We start from the raw sequence: 17,457 nt of genomic DNA on the forward strand, positions 1-17,457 counted from the left end.
GCTGAAATTATGTTTCGGCATAGTTTAAAGATAGCAACAGTTGGCTTCTGCTGCACTTGCTGCACTCTCGTCTGGGTGCTGTGCATACAGTAGCGCCCAGACGAGAGGGAGTAATGATACACGGGCAAGGCCAGGCAGGAAACATGTGATTTATCAGTAACTTTAGACATCGTAACACAATTTTAAACGAGATTTTATTGTAGATTATACATTTTACTGATACCAGTAAATATATAATATTTACCTTGTTTATTAAAAATTAAAATAAAAATTAAAAATATATTTTTTAAATATATATTTTTTAATTTTTTTAATTTTTTAATTTTTTTTTATTTTTAATGTGGGAAGAGGGGGGGCGGCGCCCCTAGCGCCCCTATGGGCCGGCCGCCACTGCATGACACACAGTGACACAGTTTAAATGGACAAATAAATATGTATATGATCAGCTTGAAGCACATTGGGATTCAACTTAACAAATAATGTAAACGGTAAACAACAGATGTGAATCCAACACTTCATGCTGCTCAACAGTCAATGTCTGATCTAAAGTGTTAGCCCTATTTCAGACAGTATGAACAGATGAGGAAAAAGGAGCATCTGAGAATTTTAATAATACAACTTTATGGAGATGAAAGAAAAGCATCAGCATCTCAGGTATCTTCTCTGAGTATATTCATCATACAATTATATTCCCCACCAATGATATTCATTTTTACATCATATAAAACTGCCTTGTTTCATCTTAATGACCATAATGTGATCAGCCATTAAAGAAAGTATTCTGTCTAATGCCACTCTCCTTCTAGATTTACAAAAAGGATGAATTGCCGATATCGGACTTTACATTTTTGTCAAAATGAATCATGTAAATTAAAGTAGCTACTGTATAAGAAAACTTGCAACGCTGAATTTGTATTCTGGTGTGAAACCTTTTAACAATCTGTATCAATAACCTTTTTTTCTTTCACGCGTGTTAAACAACATATATTTCTACACTTTAAAATCTTCTCACCAACAGGCTCAACTTGCTGCTTTGTGTGAACCAAATGAACTTGTGTTCGACATAGTAATCTTTGAGAGCCCATTATGTAGTGAAACATGAAACAGTGAATGCTGTCAGCACTGAGGGGGAACTCCATGCTGTTTGAGGACAGCTACACTTCACTGACTCTGTGTGTTTGCATATGTGTCCTGCCTCTCTGCTCCCAGACGTTAAGAGGCCAGAGGTGATCAGCGGCTGTCCAGACCTTTCAGAGCCACTGACACGCCGGCAGCACAATGATGATGTCACTGACTCTACTGCTGGCCACCCTGGGGCTCCTTGTTCAGGGTGAGACTCTCTTCTGAAAACTTTGCTTCAGGATGCAACCAGGTTCCCCAACATGATGATCTGCTATGATGGAGAAGCACTGAGACAAGCAGCATGTACCTTCTTCCATCTGTTCTCCATGTTAAAGAGAGGATGCTCTTCTGTTTGGATGTTGATCATCTTTCTCCACGCTGTTTGTCTCAATAACCCTTCTGCTGTTTTCATGTTTTCCAGATTCATCAGGAGAAATCCTCCTGACTCAGTCTCCTGGATCTCTGTCTGTTGTTCCAGGACAGACTCTTTCTATCAAATGTACAGCCAGTACAAGTGTTAGTTCATGGCTTAGCTGGTACCTTCAGAAACCTGGAGAAGCACCTAAACTCTTGGTTTATTCTGCTACATCTCTTCAGTCTGGAGTTTCAAATCGTTTCAGTGGAAGTGGATCTGGGACTGTCTTCACTCTGACCGTCACTGGAGTTCAGACTGTAGATGCAGGAGATTATTATTGTCAGCAGGGTAGCAGCTTGCCGTTCACACAGTGATACAACGTCGTACAAAAACCTCCTCAAATAAAGAGGAAGTGATCTGAATGAACAGCTGCACAGAAAAAAGAAAAAAAATATATCTTTGATTAAGATACAATTTTAAACTAATAACAAAATAAGACTTTCAGCATGCAAACAATTGCTATTATTAAGGTAATTATTTGTTGTTGTTTGTGAGTAATTATAAGTGTGCTAAAAGCTTTAATTACCACTCTTTAATGTCGTCCCTTACAACTTTATATTCTAAGTAACATTTGAACCGATAATAAATACATTAATATAGATTCATTTAGAAATATTTAGTGAATGCTTAATTTGTACTTTTCATGTTTCAAAAATTCCAGAAAACATTACACTTATAACATATAAAAAAAGGAAATGTTGTGCAGCAGAGAGAAAATGGAGGAATACAAAAACCACTATCTGCTGTGATATCTACAAAGATGCTTTAACTGCCTATAACAGAACTATCCGACTAGCAAGGAAAGATTATTTTTCCAATATTATCACAGAAAATGCCGGAAATTCCAGAGTCCTTTTCTCCACTATTGATCAGCTGCTAAACACTGTCTCTGCCCCCCCCACCCTCCTCAACAGCTAAATGTGAGGAATTTGCTCTGTTTTTTTAGAACAAAATAACTTCAATCAGAGCTAGTATCATTACTAGTGGAGGTGGAGATGAAACCGATCTCAGTAGAGTATGTAATGTAACCATGAGTAACTTTACATGCATCACACTAAGCGAACTGTGTAAAACTGTCTCAGAAGCAAACTCCACAACCTTAGACATTGATCCTATCCCCACAAAATTCTTTAAGCGAGTGTTTGATAGCGTCTCCAGTCCGGTCCTGGACATTATAAACACAGCCCTTAAAACTGGCATCTTCCCTGATGCCTTTAAAACCAACACACTCTCATTCCATAAACGTCCAGGAGCGACGCTTGGTCAGGGTCCCGAGGCGTGCAGTTGGGACGCTCCTAGGCTCCTTCAGCTTCATAAAGGGACGCAAATAGCTTTCAACTGATTGCAATGTATTCCCATCTGCGGTCCTGGACATTATAAACACATCCCTTAAAACTGGCGTCTTCCCTGATGCCTTTAAAACAGCTGTTGTAAAGCCTCTATTAAAGAAACCTAAATTGGATAACAACACAGTAGCAAACCACAGACCAATATCAAATCTACCATTTATCAGTGAAATATTGCAAAGAATTGTCTCAGTCCAAATAAATTCCTATCTTAACGAAAACAACATCTTAGAAGTATTTCAGTCAGGTTTCAGAAGATACCACAGTACGGAAACTGCACTCACAAAGGTAATTAGTGACCTCAGACTCAACTCTGATGCAAATCAAATCTCCATCCTTATCCTATTAGATCTCAGTGCAGCTTTTGATACTATTGATCACAACATCCTGATAAATCGACTTGAAAAGCTTATTGGTTTCTCTGGCTGCGTGTTGAACTGGATCAAAACACATATCAGAGGAAGGATGTTCTATATTAGTCCAGGAGGCCATACATCAGAGAAACATGAAAGCCGCTACGGGGTTGCACAAGGGAGCTGTTTAGGTCCATTACTCTTTTCTCTCTATATGTTACCGCTCGGCGACATCATCAGAGATATGGTATAGATTTCCACAGCTATGCGGATGATACACAATTGTACATATCTGCTGAACCAAATGATGCGACAGCCATAAACTCCATTACCAACTGCCTGACAGCAATAAACCAATGGATGAACAATAACTTTCTTAAATTGAATGAGGACAAAACTGAAGTCCTACTTGTTGGCCCCAAATCAAAAAGAGAGACGCTAACAAATAATCTAGGAAGCTTAACCACTTGGATTAAACCGGAGGTGACAAGTCTCTGTGTCATCCTGGACTCAGATTTGAACTTCAACGCCCATTTAAACAAAGTGACCAAAATAGCTTTCTTTCATCTCAGAAACATAGCGAAGGTATTCATTTCATAAATCAAAATGATGCAGAGAAGCTAATTCATGCTTTTATATCTAGCCGACTAGACTACTGCAATGCACTATTCACTGGTCTCCCCAAGAAAACTATTGAAAGACTCCAGCTCATTCAAAACTCTGCAGCTAGACTAACTAATACCAAAAGGAGGGAACACATTAGTCCTGTGTTAGCTCCTCTACACTGGCTTCCTGTAACTTTTAGAATTGATTTTAAGGTGCTTCTCCTCACATACAAAGCTCTAAATGGACAAGGACCCAGCTACATTGCTGACTCTCTAATAAACGACACACCCGCCAGAACACTGCGATCATCAGATGCAGGTCTATTAGAGGTCACCAGAAAGAGTCATAAGAAGATCGGTGATGCAGCCTTTGTAAACTACGCCCCAAAACTGTGGAACACGTTACCCAACAATATTAGGGAAGCCAATACGTTAGACATTTTTAAAAGGCAGCTTAAAACCTATCTCTTTACCAAAGCATTTTACTGACTTTGCACTATTATACTGCACTATTTCTCTATGTTTTATTCCCCATGTTTTTATGTTTCATTATTTTATCCCACTTTATGCTTTGCTCTTGCTGCTTGTTTTACACTGATGTTATGTCTTATTTCTTACTGATGTAAAGCACTTTGAACTGCAATCCCCTGTATGAAAGGTGCTATACAAATAAAGTTATTATTATTATTATTATTATATCAATGATACTTAACGTTTTTTGCTCAAATGTATTTCAGGTTTTATAGTTATTTAGATTATCTCTAGAAAGTGGAAGAACTCTAAAAATATATATATTTTAAAACCTAAAAGAAAATTATAAAATCTCAGTGATCCGACCCTGAGACAAACTCAGTCTCTTTGGATACAAACTGTTTTGATGTGACACAGCAACATATGAGTCATTATGTTTATATAATGCATGAACACAGCTGATGAATAGGTCTTAAGTTGCATTCGAATTGTCAGTTTAGTTTAGGAAGGTTTCTAACAGAGTGAAATGACCCGGGAGTGCCTCAGTGGCAGCCATGACATGAGCCGTTGGAATTCTCTAGATGATAGGAAAGGAGCTTTGAAACTTCCTGTATAGCCTCCTTTAGCTATGAAACACTCCTTTGATTAGGAAACACTCCTTTAGGAAAGGAAAGCAGAAAATGTTGTCCCACAATACCTTGCGGCCGCGACATTAACCTGGACACAACATTCGGCCGTTCACGGAAACAACCGACAGTGACCGAGAACTAAATATCATGAAAGTTACGGTGCTTATTAAACATTTTACAAGTTATATTGTAACTTGCCAAAGGGATTGGTTTTGAATGTTCAACACTATAATAATCAAAAGACAAAATATGAACGTTACTTTTTAACTGTAAAATGATCAAATAAAGTCAACATTTCTCAGTCTTTACTGAGTTGAGGTTTCTTAAACTTTATCAAACACGTTTAATTGGTGGTATACACAGTGATAGGTTGAGGTCTAACAAGTTTATAATAAATACAATTGTATTTACTTAAAAATATTTTCATACAATCATACGTATTGGGATTCATGTGTATTCATACGTTTGAGCAACAATAAGTTTCAATTTACGTTTATATTTCAATTCCAACCTAATGAATAATATATTTTTCACTGTTGTCCAGGTTCAAAAATCATAAAACAACACCATAAAAACCACTATTCATTAACCCGGTGACGTTTCCATCAGACGTCATGGAGTAGTGGTTAGGAAAAGACGATAGGAGCTTTGTTTTAGTTTAATATTAGTTTCAATTCAAGTACCGAAAAATCAATGTTTAAATTCTGCTAAAAAGACAGAGACTGTAGTACTGTATGTAATGTTTCATCTAGATAGGTTAAATATCATTTTAGATTCATGTTATTTAACTTTATGCAGATGTTTTACTGCTTTTTATAATCCTGGAAATATTTTTGATTCAGATTTTGAGAATATATTCAAGGTAAAGTTTAACAACACATGAACATCACACGTGGATTTACTTTAACATTAGTGATAAGAGAGAGCTTTGCGGTTTACCATTAAAATGTTCATGCTATCGTTATTGGTACCAATCTTGATTAACAAAAATAAAACTAGGATGAATCTTTTGTGAATTCATGTGAATAAGGTTCCTTACATATATAATATTTTAGAGAAAGGGAATCAGAAGACTTTTAAAATACACACATTCATCTTTATTATTTTAAAATGTTGAAACCATCGACAAAGCAAAAACAGGTTGATGTTGAAACATGTCCTGAGAGCCAGAGAGCAGACTGAGAGCAGTGTGAGAGAGGAAGCAGAGTCCCAGTGAGTCAGATCAGGACTGGGAACACTGGTCTCTCCTCAGTGTCTCTGAGAGTGGAGTCTGGGAGCCCTGGGTGGCCTCACAGGTCACAGAGCCCACCTTCCTCCACTGGTCTGCAGAGAGCCTCAGGGTGCTGCTCCAGCTGTAGTGGGCGTCCTTCTCCAGCACCCCGGGGCTCCTGCTCTCCTCCCAGCTGCTGCTGCTGCTGCTGCCGTCCACCTTCCAGGCCAGACTCCAGTCTGAGGGGAAGCCCTTGTTGGCCAGGCACATGAGCGTGGCCTTCCCCTGCTGCAGCTCTTCTCTGGAGGGGGGCAGCACCGTCAGGGTGGGACGGACATCACCTAGGAGACACCAATCAGATTAGAGGACAGGGAGCACACAGCTGTCAATCAACCAGAAGACACTGGGACACCTTTACTGTGAGAGCGTTTCTCCTTTAAGGAGTTTCTGTCAGATGTTGGTTCTGCTCCATCAGTCTCTCACTCACACATTGTTTCACTTCCCTTTAAGAAGCCTCTCATGCAAATCAGCACAGAGACACTTCATACAAAATCACCTGAAATATGTCAGACTACACTGGAAATAAAGTACAACATTAGGACATATTTTAAGTAGTTGTTGTTCAAATCATCCAAAACCTGAACTCTACAAACCATTATTCAATTATTTAGTGGATAAATGAACAAATACAGGAAATCAATTGTGCTTAATGTGAATCTCAATCACTACCCAGTTTTACAAACTTTAGAATAATGTCTAAAATAATACAACACATTTTTAATATCCGTCGATATCTTTACTCTGTTCATCTGTATTTAAAAACTGTATTCTTAATTTATTTGAAAACAGAAGGGATAGAAAACTCAAAATAAGTTAAGGAAAAATTATTTTACATTTTAACATTTGCAGTTTAATCCTTTCACATTTGAAGCTGTTTAAATGACAGTTTGTTGGGAATGTATAAAGACATTTCAAGAAAAGCTGCTCCGACTTTGCTCAATGATGAAGAGAAATAAAAACATGAATATTAATACTATCTAAACATTACAATTAAAATACTAAAAATCTATCTCTCAAATATTCCAACACAGAATTCAAACGTCTCTTAACAACATCATATTTAGTTTTTGTGCAGAAACTTACTTCCAACATCCAGTCTGGTTCCTCCACCAAAAGTCCACCACAGTGATACAAAGTCATTGAGCCGCCGTACAAAAACCTCTCACTGTAGAGAGACACGGCTCTCTGACTTTGACACACTGAACTAAACCTACCAGCCCTCAAGATGCTACTTCACCATTAAAGGTGGAATTAATGATTTATTTTCTGTTCAATGTTTAACTCTCATGAAAACATTTAAACGTCTTTTGCTGGAGTAAAGTTAGCCTCTCAGTGCAACATATTTGAGAAGAATTTATACAATGACATGGAGAGGCAACTATTTCTCTTAGTTTGCTAAATAAAAAGTACAACAAAAGAGAAATTTCTCTTATAAATTAACATTTGACTTACTTCCAACATCCAGTCTGGTTCCTCCACCGAACGTGTACCACAGTGATACAAAGTCATTGAGCCGCCGTACAAAAACCTCTCACTGTAGAGAGACACGGCTCTCTGACTTTGACACAAACAAACTCACCAAACACATCCACAGTTTACCCAGTTTATATAATAACTGCTTACATTTTTTTAAACAAATTCACAAGATATGGAAAAGTATATTGAATATTTTTTTGTGAGCTGTTATACATTTAAAAAGCAAAATATTCATATTGAATGAAGTACATATAATTACTAGGGCTGTCAGTCGATTAAAATATTTAATCGCGATTAATCGCATGATTGTCCATAGTTAATCGCGATTAATCGCAAATTAATCGCACATTTTTTATCTGTTCTAAATGTACCTTAGAGGGATATTTTTCAAGTTTTTAATACTCTTATCAACATATGAGTGGACAACTATGCTTTATATGTTTGTTTATTATCATTTGAACAATGACAAATATTCTCATGAATATTAAACACAACAACCTCTGAACATTACAAATATTCGCCTCAATTCAACCTGGAACCTCTCTCATACAATAATACAAGTGTGTGTGTGTGTGTGTGTGTGTGTGTGTGTGTGTGTGTGTGTGTGTGTGTGTGTGTGTGTGTGAGAATATGGAGACACTGTGATGGATCGTTGGAGCTATGTGCAGCTCAAGGCATATATGCCTGTGTGTATGAGCTGTGTTGCGCGCACTATCCGTGCTGAGTGTGCTGTCTGGCTACCTGCATAAAGTCAAGTGCTCGGCGCAGTTGTCGGCGAAATGTCGCTCCTCTGTTTTCATTGAAACAGCTCCTTATATCCGTTAGCTCAGCTAGCTAGCACCAGATGCTAACAACAACACGTAAGGTGTGCTTCGCTCGCGCCACACATACACACACACCCTCCCGGTCCTCCCGATGGCCAGTCCGGGCCTGCCGGTGAGCGTGGAAGTGTGGTCTGCCACAAGCGGGCAGCAGGAGCGGGGCTGTCAGCATCAGCTTGTAGATGGTATTTAAACTCGATGCGCTCTGAAACTACGGCGGCCGAGGACAAAAAATACACATGCGTTAATCGCGTTAAAATAATTAGTGGCGTTAATTTTTTTTTGCGTTAACGCGTTATTAACGCGTTAACTTGACAGCCCTAATAATTACGCAATTTCTTAAGAAAAACTCTCTAATCAATCGGGCAAAATGTAAATCATTGTCATTTTATAAAGCTTTATTTTAGATTGTTGTGGAGGAAGAGAGAATTGATTTGTGTGGGAGTGAATTATATGAAATTGAAAAATACTTTTTGGAAAGAACAAGTGAGCCCTGACCTTTATATATACAGTCTATGGCCCTGACCCATTCCGGGCGGCAGTGCCCTTGAGCAGGGCACCGAACCCCCATGTGCTCCCTGGCACATGTTCCTGTGCACCTATGTACTGTACTTGTAATGTGTGTATACAAAAAACAGAGTGGAAACAGAATCTTTCCCCCAGGGGAGGTCCATCTTCTTTATCTTCTTCCTCGTGATCAATAATCCAGGTCCCTGTTGGAGTCAGTCAGAGCATTTCCATAGAGAGACACTTTGCATCAGCAGCACCATGCTCCAGTGCTCTGGGAGACCTTATAGTCCTGAGAGTTGAACACTGGATGACTGACATCTGTCCTTCATGACAACAGAAGCCACAGAAATCCTCCTCATCAAAAACATGACTTTGATCTGCGTCCTCATCTGGACTCTCCTCTGCTGCTGCTTCACAGGTAAAGTCCAGAGAATCAAACTCCTCTCCTCTGTGAACATCCGTCCCTCTGAAATGAAGCGGACAAAACCATGACGCTGCTTTATGTCTTTGTCTCTGTATCCTCAGAGTCCAGAGGCCAGATCACAGTGACTCAATCTGGAGCAGTGAGCTCTGCTCCGGGACGCTCCGTCTCCATCACATGTAGGACCAGTCAGAATATTTATAGTGACGATTTAGCCTGGTACCAACAGAGAGATGGAGGAACTCCTAAACTGCTCATTTACGATACTAGCACTCGAGAATCAGGGATTTCAAACCGTTTTACAGGCAGTGGATCAAACTCTGACTTCACTCTGACCATCAGTGGAGTCCAGACTGATGATGCAGCAGTTTACTACTGTCAGAGTGTACATAACCCCAACAGTCAGTGGGTGTTCACACAGTGAAAAAGCGTCGTACAAAAACCTCCCTCAGTCAGACTGAACAGGAACTGAACTGACTGACACACACACACACACACACACACACACACACACACACACACACACACACACACACACACACACACACACACACACACACACACACACACACACACACACACACACACACACACACACACACACACACACTTTCATCTCCATTACGCGTATAACTTTTTTCTTTTTCAAGCAAACACTTCTGAAATATTTCTAATAATATATTAAGTGAATGAACTCATACACACCATAGTAAAATACTAAAAAATAGCCACACTAAACTCATGGGTCCTCAGCTTCTTTTTTGAACAGTGTTCACTTCTGTCTAACTGGAGTGACTCCCAAAGATCAAAAGTCCCGACTTCAAATCAAAGGTCACCTTCACTTTAAAGTCTGTAGTGAGGTAAATCCAGCAAGCCCTGATCATGAGACGTTCCTGACCTCCTAGTGATACAGCCCTGTAGAAGGTCAGAGATAAAGGAGGATGTCTGACCATGCAGAGCTCTAAAAGGGATCACAAGTATCTTAAACTGGATTCTTTATTTAATGTGGAACCATGAATACAAATCAAGCTGTTACATGAGATCTTTTCAAAGAGGCAGTGTTACGTCCCCCTCTAGGGGTAGAGGGAAACTACACACACCAGTTGGAATTGGTATAATTATAAGGGAGTTTATAACAAAAGAACAAAATGGCAGACAAGCAGCCAGGAGCAAACAAAAAGGCCAACAGGGCGCCGATTTAAATGGATAACCAACAAAGGGAGGACTCTAATAAGTGAGCCTACAAAGTGAGCCTATACAAAGGAATATACATAATAAACAAAATAACCCTCACTATCACAGTGGTACAAACTAATGAAAAGGAGGCTGTAAGAAAACACAGCTAAGCTAAATAACTACACTCAACGTAAAGGCTAAGCTACTCTAGTCACATCTAATCATAACAACACTACTGAACACAGACCACACAAGTTAACCACTGCTAACAGATTTATACACAAACGAAGAGCAAGTAGCGAGAGGCGTCTGTTCACACAACAGAGCCTCGAGAGTGATCGTCAGTCACAGGGTGTTTCTCAATCGCGAGTACGCTTGCTTGGTAGCACATGTCTGCCGAGCATCTTGCTTCAGAAGCGAGTCAAGAATACTTCCTGGCATTCGGAAAACGAAGGCTAGCAAGTGTGCAGGTGTGCGTCATATGATAGGCCCCGCCTTACATCTTCCGCCACAGATTTGAGGAAATTGGTCCATGCGCAAAGCATTGTGGGGATTTTAAGACCGCGGAGTCTACTCATGTGCAGCCTCGATATTTCTCCAAACGGAGTACGCCGGGCTCGGTAGATTTCCAAGTATGCTGGAGATTGGAACAGTACTTCGGCGGCACTCGATGACGTAGTATGCTTGAAATAGTGGCTCTGAAGCAGCTTTACTCGCGATTGAGAAACACCCACAGGCTTTGAAGTCATCTCCAGCAGGTATGCGCCGGCTGTGCGCTGCGATTGGAGTGCGTCGGGCCGGCGTGCTCCAATCACAATCTTCGGGGGCACCCCCACAATGCTTTGCGCACGGACCAATTTCCCCAAATCTGTGGCGGAAAATGTAAGGCGGGGCCATGACGCACACCTGCACACTTGCTAGCCTGTTCCACTCATCGTTTTCCGAATGCCAGCAAGTATTCTTGCCTCGCTTCTGAAGCAAGATGCTCGGCAGACATGTGCTACCAAGCAAGCGTACTCGTGATTGAGAAACACCCAGTTAAGACGACCAGGAAGGCGGCAGCCGTAACGGGCGTTCAAAGTTCATTTAACAGTCCTTTGGACATTTCAGTGAGTGATGGCTGTGAAAGTAAAGAAGAAATGGAGTTACACAGTTTAAATGGACAAATAAATATGTAAATGTGATCAGCCATTAAAGACATTATTCTGTCTAATGCCACTCTCCTTTTAGATTTACAAAAAGGATGAATTGCCGACTCGGACTTTACATTTTTGTCAAAATGAATCATGTAAATTAAGGTAGCTACTGTATAAGAAAACTTGCAACGCTGAATTTGTATTCTGGTGTGAAACCTTTTAACAATCTGTATCAACAACCTTTTTTTCTTTCACGTGTGTTGAACAACATATATATCTACACTTTAAAATATTCTCACCAACAGGCTCAACTTGCTGCTTTGTGTGAACCAAATGAACTTGTGTACGACATAGTAATCTTTGAGAGCCCATTATGTAGTGAAACATGAAACAGTGAATGCTGTCAGCACTGAGGGGGAACACCATGCTGTTTGAGGACAGCTACACTTCACTGACTCTGTGTGTTTGCATATGTGTCCTGCCTCTCTGCTCCCAGACGTTAAGAGGCCAGAGGTGATCAGCGGCTGTCCAGACCTTTCAGAGCCACTGACACACCGGCAGCACAATGATGATGTCACTGACTCTACTGCTGGCCACCCTGGGGCTCCTTGTTCAGGGTGAGACTCTCTTCTGAAAACTTTGCTTCAGGATGCAACCAGGTTCCCCAACATGATGATCTGCTATGATGGAGAAGCACTGAGACAAGCAGCATGTACCTTCTTCCATCTGTTCTCCATGTTAAAGAGAGGATGCTCTTCTGTTTGGATGTTGATCATCTTTCTCCACGCTGTTTGTCTCAATAACCCTTCTGCTGTTTTCATGTTTTCCAGATTCATCAGGAGAAATCCTCCTGACTCAGTCTCCTGGATCTCTGTCTGTTGTTCCAGGACAGACTCTTTCTATCAAATGTACAGCCAGTACAAGTGTTAGTGGATGGCTTAACTGGTACCTACAGAAACCTGGAGAAGCTCCTAAACTCTTGGTTTATTCTGCTACATCTCTTCAGTCTGGAGTTTCAAATCGTTTCAGTGGAAGTGGATCTGGGACTATCTACACTCTGACCGTCACTGGAGTTCAGACTGTAGATGCAGGAGATTATTATTGTCAGCAGTGTAGCAGCCGGCCGTTCACACAGTGATACAACGTCGTACAAAAACCTCCTCAAATAAAGAGGAAGTGATCTGAATGAACAGCTGCACAGAAAATAAAATAACTATAAGATTAATTAACTAACATTTTTTAATGTAATACCACAACAGCACTTTCAGCATTCAAAAGATTGGAATATTTCAGTTAAAAATAGTTTTACAATTTCTTTGTGATTTGTGAGTACCAAAAGGTTTGCTAACAGCTTTAATAGCCACTCTATAACATTGGCCCTAATAACTGTCAACCCCAAGTGACATTATAGCACATATTTAATAAACTAATGTAGATTTTGTATAAATATTGAGTGAATGCTACATTCCTACTTTTTATGTTTGCTTTCTAAAGTCATTTAACAATAATAATAATAACATTTCATTTATATAGCACACTTTAAAAACATCGTCATCTCAAGGTGCTTCACAATGCTATAAGGAGAAAATAATAAAACAAATAAAATAAAAAGTTATCTAAGGAGCATATTGAATAAAATATGGTAATATAAATTAAAAAAAGGTTAAGAGCATGTTGGGAAAATACTGAATGTACTCTTCCAATATCAGAGTAGCACATGATAACAAAGGCCCTACCTAGCTGTGTACGTAACAGGATGTATGATTACCTAGAAGAGCGTCAGGACACACTGTTTTAGGGTATATGATAGCTATGTGACAACGATTAACATGCTGATTTAGCCTCTGGAGCAGGGGTGTCGAACTCAAGACCCGGGGGCCAAATCCGGCCCACGACTTCATTTGATGTGGCCCTGCAAGAGCTTGCAAAGAATATAATACGTTTATTATACGGTTACATGCCACTTTACAGAAGCAGGTTGCCCATAAACTACATGTCCCACAATGCATCTCATTTTGTGACATGCACACTGAAGGGACTTGCAATTATTTGCCCTGGACTTCTGCTTTCAGACGTAGTTAATTACTAAGTTATTACCCTATCCGATAATAATCCAATTCAGAGGCAATAATGTAATATAATACATTATTTTATAAATATATTATATATTTATATAGTTACAACCGGCCCTTTGAGAGCAACCATAATACTAATGTAAGCTTCTGCAGTGACGTGCAGTGAGGTTCATGGCTGGTGAGGCACTGGCACTGACTCTTCAAGTTTACAAATATTATATTTTGACCTAAATCAAAATATAATATTATTTTCAAAAGCTTTTTTAGTCTGACGCTTCGATTAATTTAAACAGACAGTTCAACAAAAGGATACCCAACAAATGTAATTTGATCATTTAAATATTGGATTGTTCTCTCTTAGTAAGATCCCATTTTCAATACAATTGTGGTCTTACCTTGACTTGAAGATGAAGTCCACGACTCAGGATCCATGACCCAGTGTCCACGACTCAGGATCCACGATTCAGGACCAGGACTCAGGATCCACGACTCAGGACCACGACTCAGGGTCCACGACTCAGGACCACGACTCAGGACCACAGCGACAGGCACAGCCACAATTAGGTCTTTGTTTTAGTCAAATATCAGTTTGAATTCAATCAGCGAAAAATCATTAAATGTATTGATTCTGCAAACAGAACAAACTGCAAGAGGAAAGAGACTGGTGTATCAACATTTTAGGTTGAGTTGTAATGAGTCCATTAAATAAGATTTAAAGGTCAACTATTATGCAAAATCCACTTTTCCATATATTTTATACATAAATATGTGTCCCCTCTGTGTAAAGAGATTATGAAAGTTTCAGGACAAAATAATCTGTCTCTTTTGGTCTTGATCCATCTATATAAAAACCTGTCTGAAAATGAGCTGATCAGATTTTGGCCACTTTGTGATGTCACAATGTTTTTTTGGGCTGTGTAACCATTAGCCAATAACCAAGGTAACACCCGCCCACCTTATCACCTGATTCTCCTCCTAGAGCACCTCTGTGTGTTTCAAACCAAACACAGGGCTGAAACAGAGGGGTTTACTGCATTATACCATGCATGATCTCAGTGGTTTTTAGAGCCCAACACTTCAGAGACATGGTTTGTAAATATCTGAGACCTATAATATATTGTTGGAAAGGAGTATAATAAGGGACCTTTAAGGTCATCTCAATTTAGATTCCAGTTGTATAACTTTATGCAGATGATACCCTGCTTTTTATTTCTTATCCTGAATTTCTTATTCTTATTGAGTCAGATGTCCAGAATTAATTCAGGGTAACATTTAACAACACATGAACATAACATAGAGAATAAATTAAACATCAGTTATAAGAGCTTTGTGGTTTACCATTGAAATGTTCCTACTAAGGTTATTGGAACTAATTCATAACATAGATAGAACCTAAATGAATGCAGAAGTACATCAACAATCTAGCAATTATTAACAAGTATCTGGAACAAATGTATCATTATGAATGTTGTGGCTTTTGTGAATTCATGTGAATAAGGTTCCTTTTATATATATCTCAGAGAAAGGGAATCAGAAGACTTTTAAAATACACATATTCATCTTTATTATTTTTAAAATGTTGAAACCATCGACAAAGCAAAAACAGGTTGATGTTGAAACATGTCCTGAGAGCCAGAGAGCAGACTGAGAGCAGTGTGAGAGAGAAAGCAGAGTCCCAGTGAGTCAGCTCAGGACTGGGAACACTGGTCTCTCCTCAGTGTCTCTGAGAGCGGAGTCTGGGAGCCCTGGGTGGCCTCACAGGTCACAGAGCGCACCTTCCTCCACTGATCTGCAGAGAGCCTCAGGGTGCTGCTCCAGCTGTAGTGGGCGTCCTTCTCCAGCACCCCGGGGCTCCTGCTCTCCTCCCAGCTGCTGCTGCTGCTGCTGCCGTCCACCTTCCAGGCCAGACTCCAGTCTGAGGGGAAGCCCTTGTTGGCCAGGCACATGAGCGTGGCCTTCCCCTGCTGCAGCTCTTCTCTGGAGGGGGGCAGCACCGTCAGGGTGGGACGGACATCACCTAGGAGACACCAATCAGATTAGAGGACAGGGAGCAAACAGCTGTCAATCAACCAGCAGACACCGGGACACCTTTACGGTGAGAGTGTTTCTCCTTTAAGGAGTTTCTGTCAGATGTTGGTTCTGCTCCATCAGTCTCTCACTCACACATTGTTTCACTTCCCTTTAAGAAGCCTCTCATGCAAATCAGCACAGAGACACTTCATACAGAATCACCTGAAATATGTCAGACTACACTGGAAATAAAGTACAACATTAGGACATATTTTAAGTAGTTGTTGTTCAAATCATCCAAAACCTGAACTCTACAAACCATTATTCAATTATTTAGTGGATAAATGAACAAATACAGGAAATGGAGCAATCAATTGTGCTCAATGTGAATCTCAATCACTACCCAGTTTTACAAACTTTAAAATAGTGTCTGAAAGAATTGAGCACATTTTTAATATCCGTCAATATCTTTACTCTGTTAATCTGTATTTAAAAACTGTATTCTTAATTTATTCAAAAACAGAAGGGAGAGCCGAGATAGAAAATTCAAAATAAGTTAAAGGAAAAATTATTTTTAACATTTGCAGTTTTATGCTTTCACATTTGAAGCTGTTTAAATGACAGTTTGTTGGGAATGTATAAAGACATTTCAAGAAAAGCTGCTCCGACTTTGCTCAATGATGAAGAGAAATAAAAACATGAATATTAATATTATCTAAACATTACAATAAAAATTATAAAAATCTATCTCTCAAATATTCCAACACAGAATTAAAACGTCTCATAACATCATATTTAGTTTTTGTGCAGAAACTTACTTCCAACATCCAGTCTGGTTCCTCCACCAAAAGTCAACCACAGTGATACAAAGTCATTGAGCCGCCGTACAAAAACCTCTCACTGTAGAGAGACACGGCTCTCTGACTTTGACACACTGAACTAAACCTACCAGCCCTCAAGATGCTACTTCACCATTAAAGGTGGAAATAATGATTTATTCTCTGTTCAATGTTTAACTCTCATGAAAACATTTAAACGTCTTTTGCTGGAGTAAAGTTAGCCTCTCAGTGCAAAATATTTGAGAAGAATTTATACAATGACATGGAGAGGCAACCACTTATCCTAGTATGCTGAATACAACAAAAGAGAAATGGCTCTTATAAATTAACATTTGACTTACTTCCAACATCCAGTCTGGTTCCTCCACCGAACGTGTACCACAGTGATACAAAGTCATTGAGCCGCCGTACAAAAACCTCTCACTGTAGAGAGACACGGCTCTCTGACTTTGACACAAACAAACTCACCAAACACATCCACAGTTTACCCAGTTTATATAATAACTGCTTCAAATGTTTGAAACAGATTCACACACTATGGAAAAGTATCTACCGTTTCTTTAGTGAACCTTTTAAACATTTACAACAAATATTTACTCATCTCTTCAGTTTTAAAATGAAGATTCTTCTTTTGAAAAACGGATTGTTCACAAAATATGTTTAGTTTCACGATTTTATCAACTTTTAAACATCAGCAAGCAAAGTAATTGAACACTTAAATAAAACAATAAATGTCTAATAAAATCTCTACATGTTATACTTCCAAATGTGAATCATTACCA

The 17,457-nt window shown here is 39.4% G+C and overlaps 5 gene segments (V, D, J or C); 3 read left to right on the top strand and 2 right to left on the bottom strand.

Moving 5' to 3' along the window:
• The first annotated feature begins 1,212 nt into the window (after positions 1-1,212).
• On the top strand, positions 1,213-1,866 carry LOC117477682. The segment is given in 2 exon segments: positions 1,213-1,330; positions 1,544-1,866. Coding segments are annotated over 2 exon segments (360 nt in total).
• Positions 1,867-6,015: 4,149 nt separating this feature from the next.
• LOC117477694 lies at positions 6,016-7,819 on the bottom strand. The segment is given in 2 exon segments: positions 6,016-6,492; positions 7,664-7,819. A coding segment is annotated over 1 exon segment (258 nt).
• Positions 7,820-9,314: 1,495 nt separating this feature from the next.
• On the top strand, positions 9,315-9,878 carry LOC117478063. The segment is given in 2 exon segments: positions 9,315-9,436; positions 9,544-9,878. Coding segments are annotated over 2 exon segments (411 nt in total).
• Positions 9,879-12,260: 2,382 nt separating this feature from the next.
• LOC117478066 lies at positions 12,261-12,976 on the top strand. The segment is given in 2 exon segments: positions 12,261-12,368; positions 12,582-12,976. Coding segments are annotated over 2 exon segments (360 nt in total).
• A 2,466-nt stretch (positions 12,977-15,442) lies between these two features.
• LOC117478073 lies at positions 15,443-17,171 on the bottom strand. The segment is given in 2 exon segments: positions 15,443-15,843; positions 17,017-17,171. A coding segment is annotated over 1 exon segment (258 nt).
• Between the last annotated feature and the right edge of the window lie 286 nt (positions 17,172-17,457).

Source organism: Trematomus bernacchii, unplaced genomic scaffold, assembly GCF_902827165.1.
Source record: "Trematomus bernacchii unplaced genomic scaffold, fTreBer1.1, whole genome shotgun sequence".
Classification (NCBI taxonomy): domain Eukaryota; kingdom Metazoa; phylum Chordata; class Actinopteri; order Perciformes; family Nototheniidae; genus Trematomus; species Trematomus bernacchii.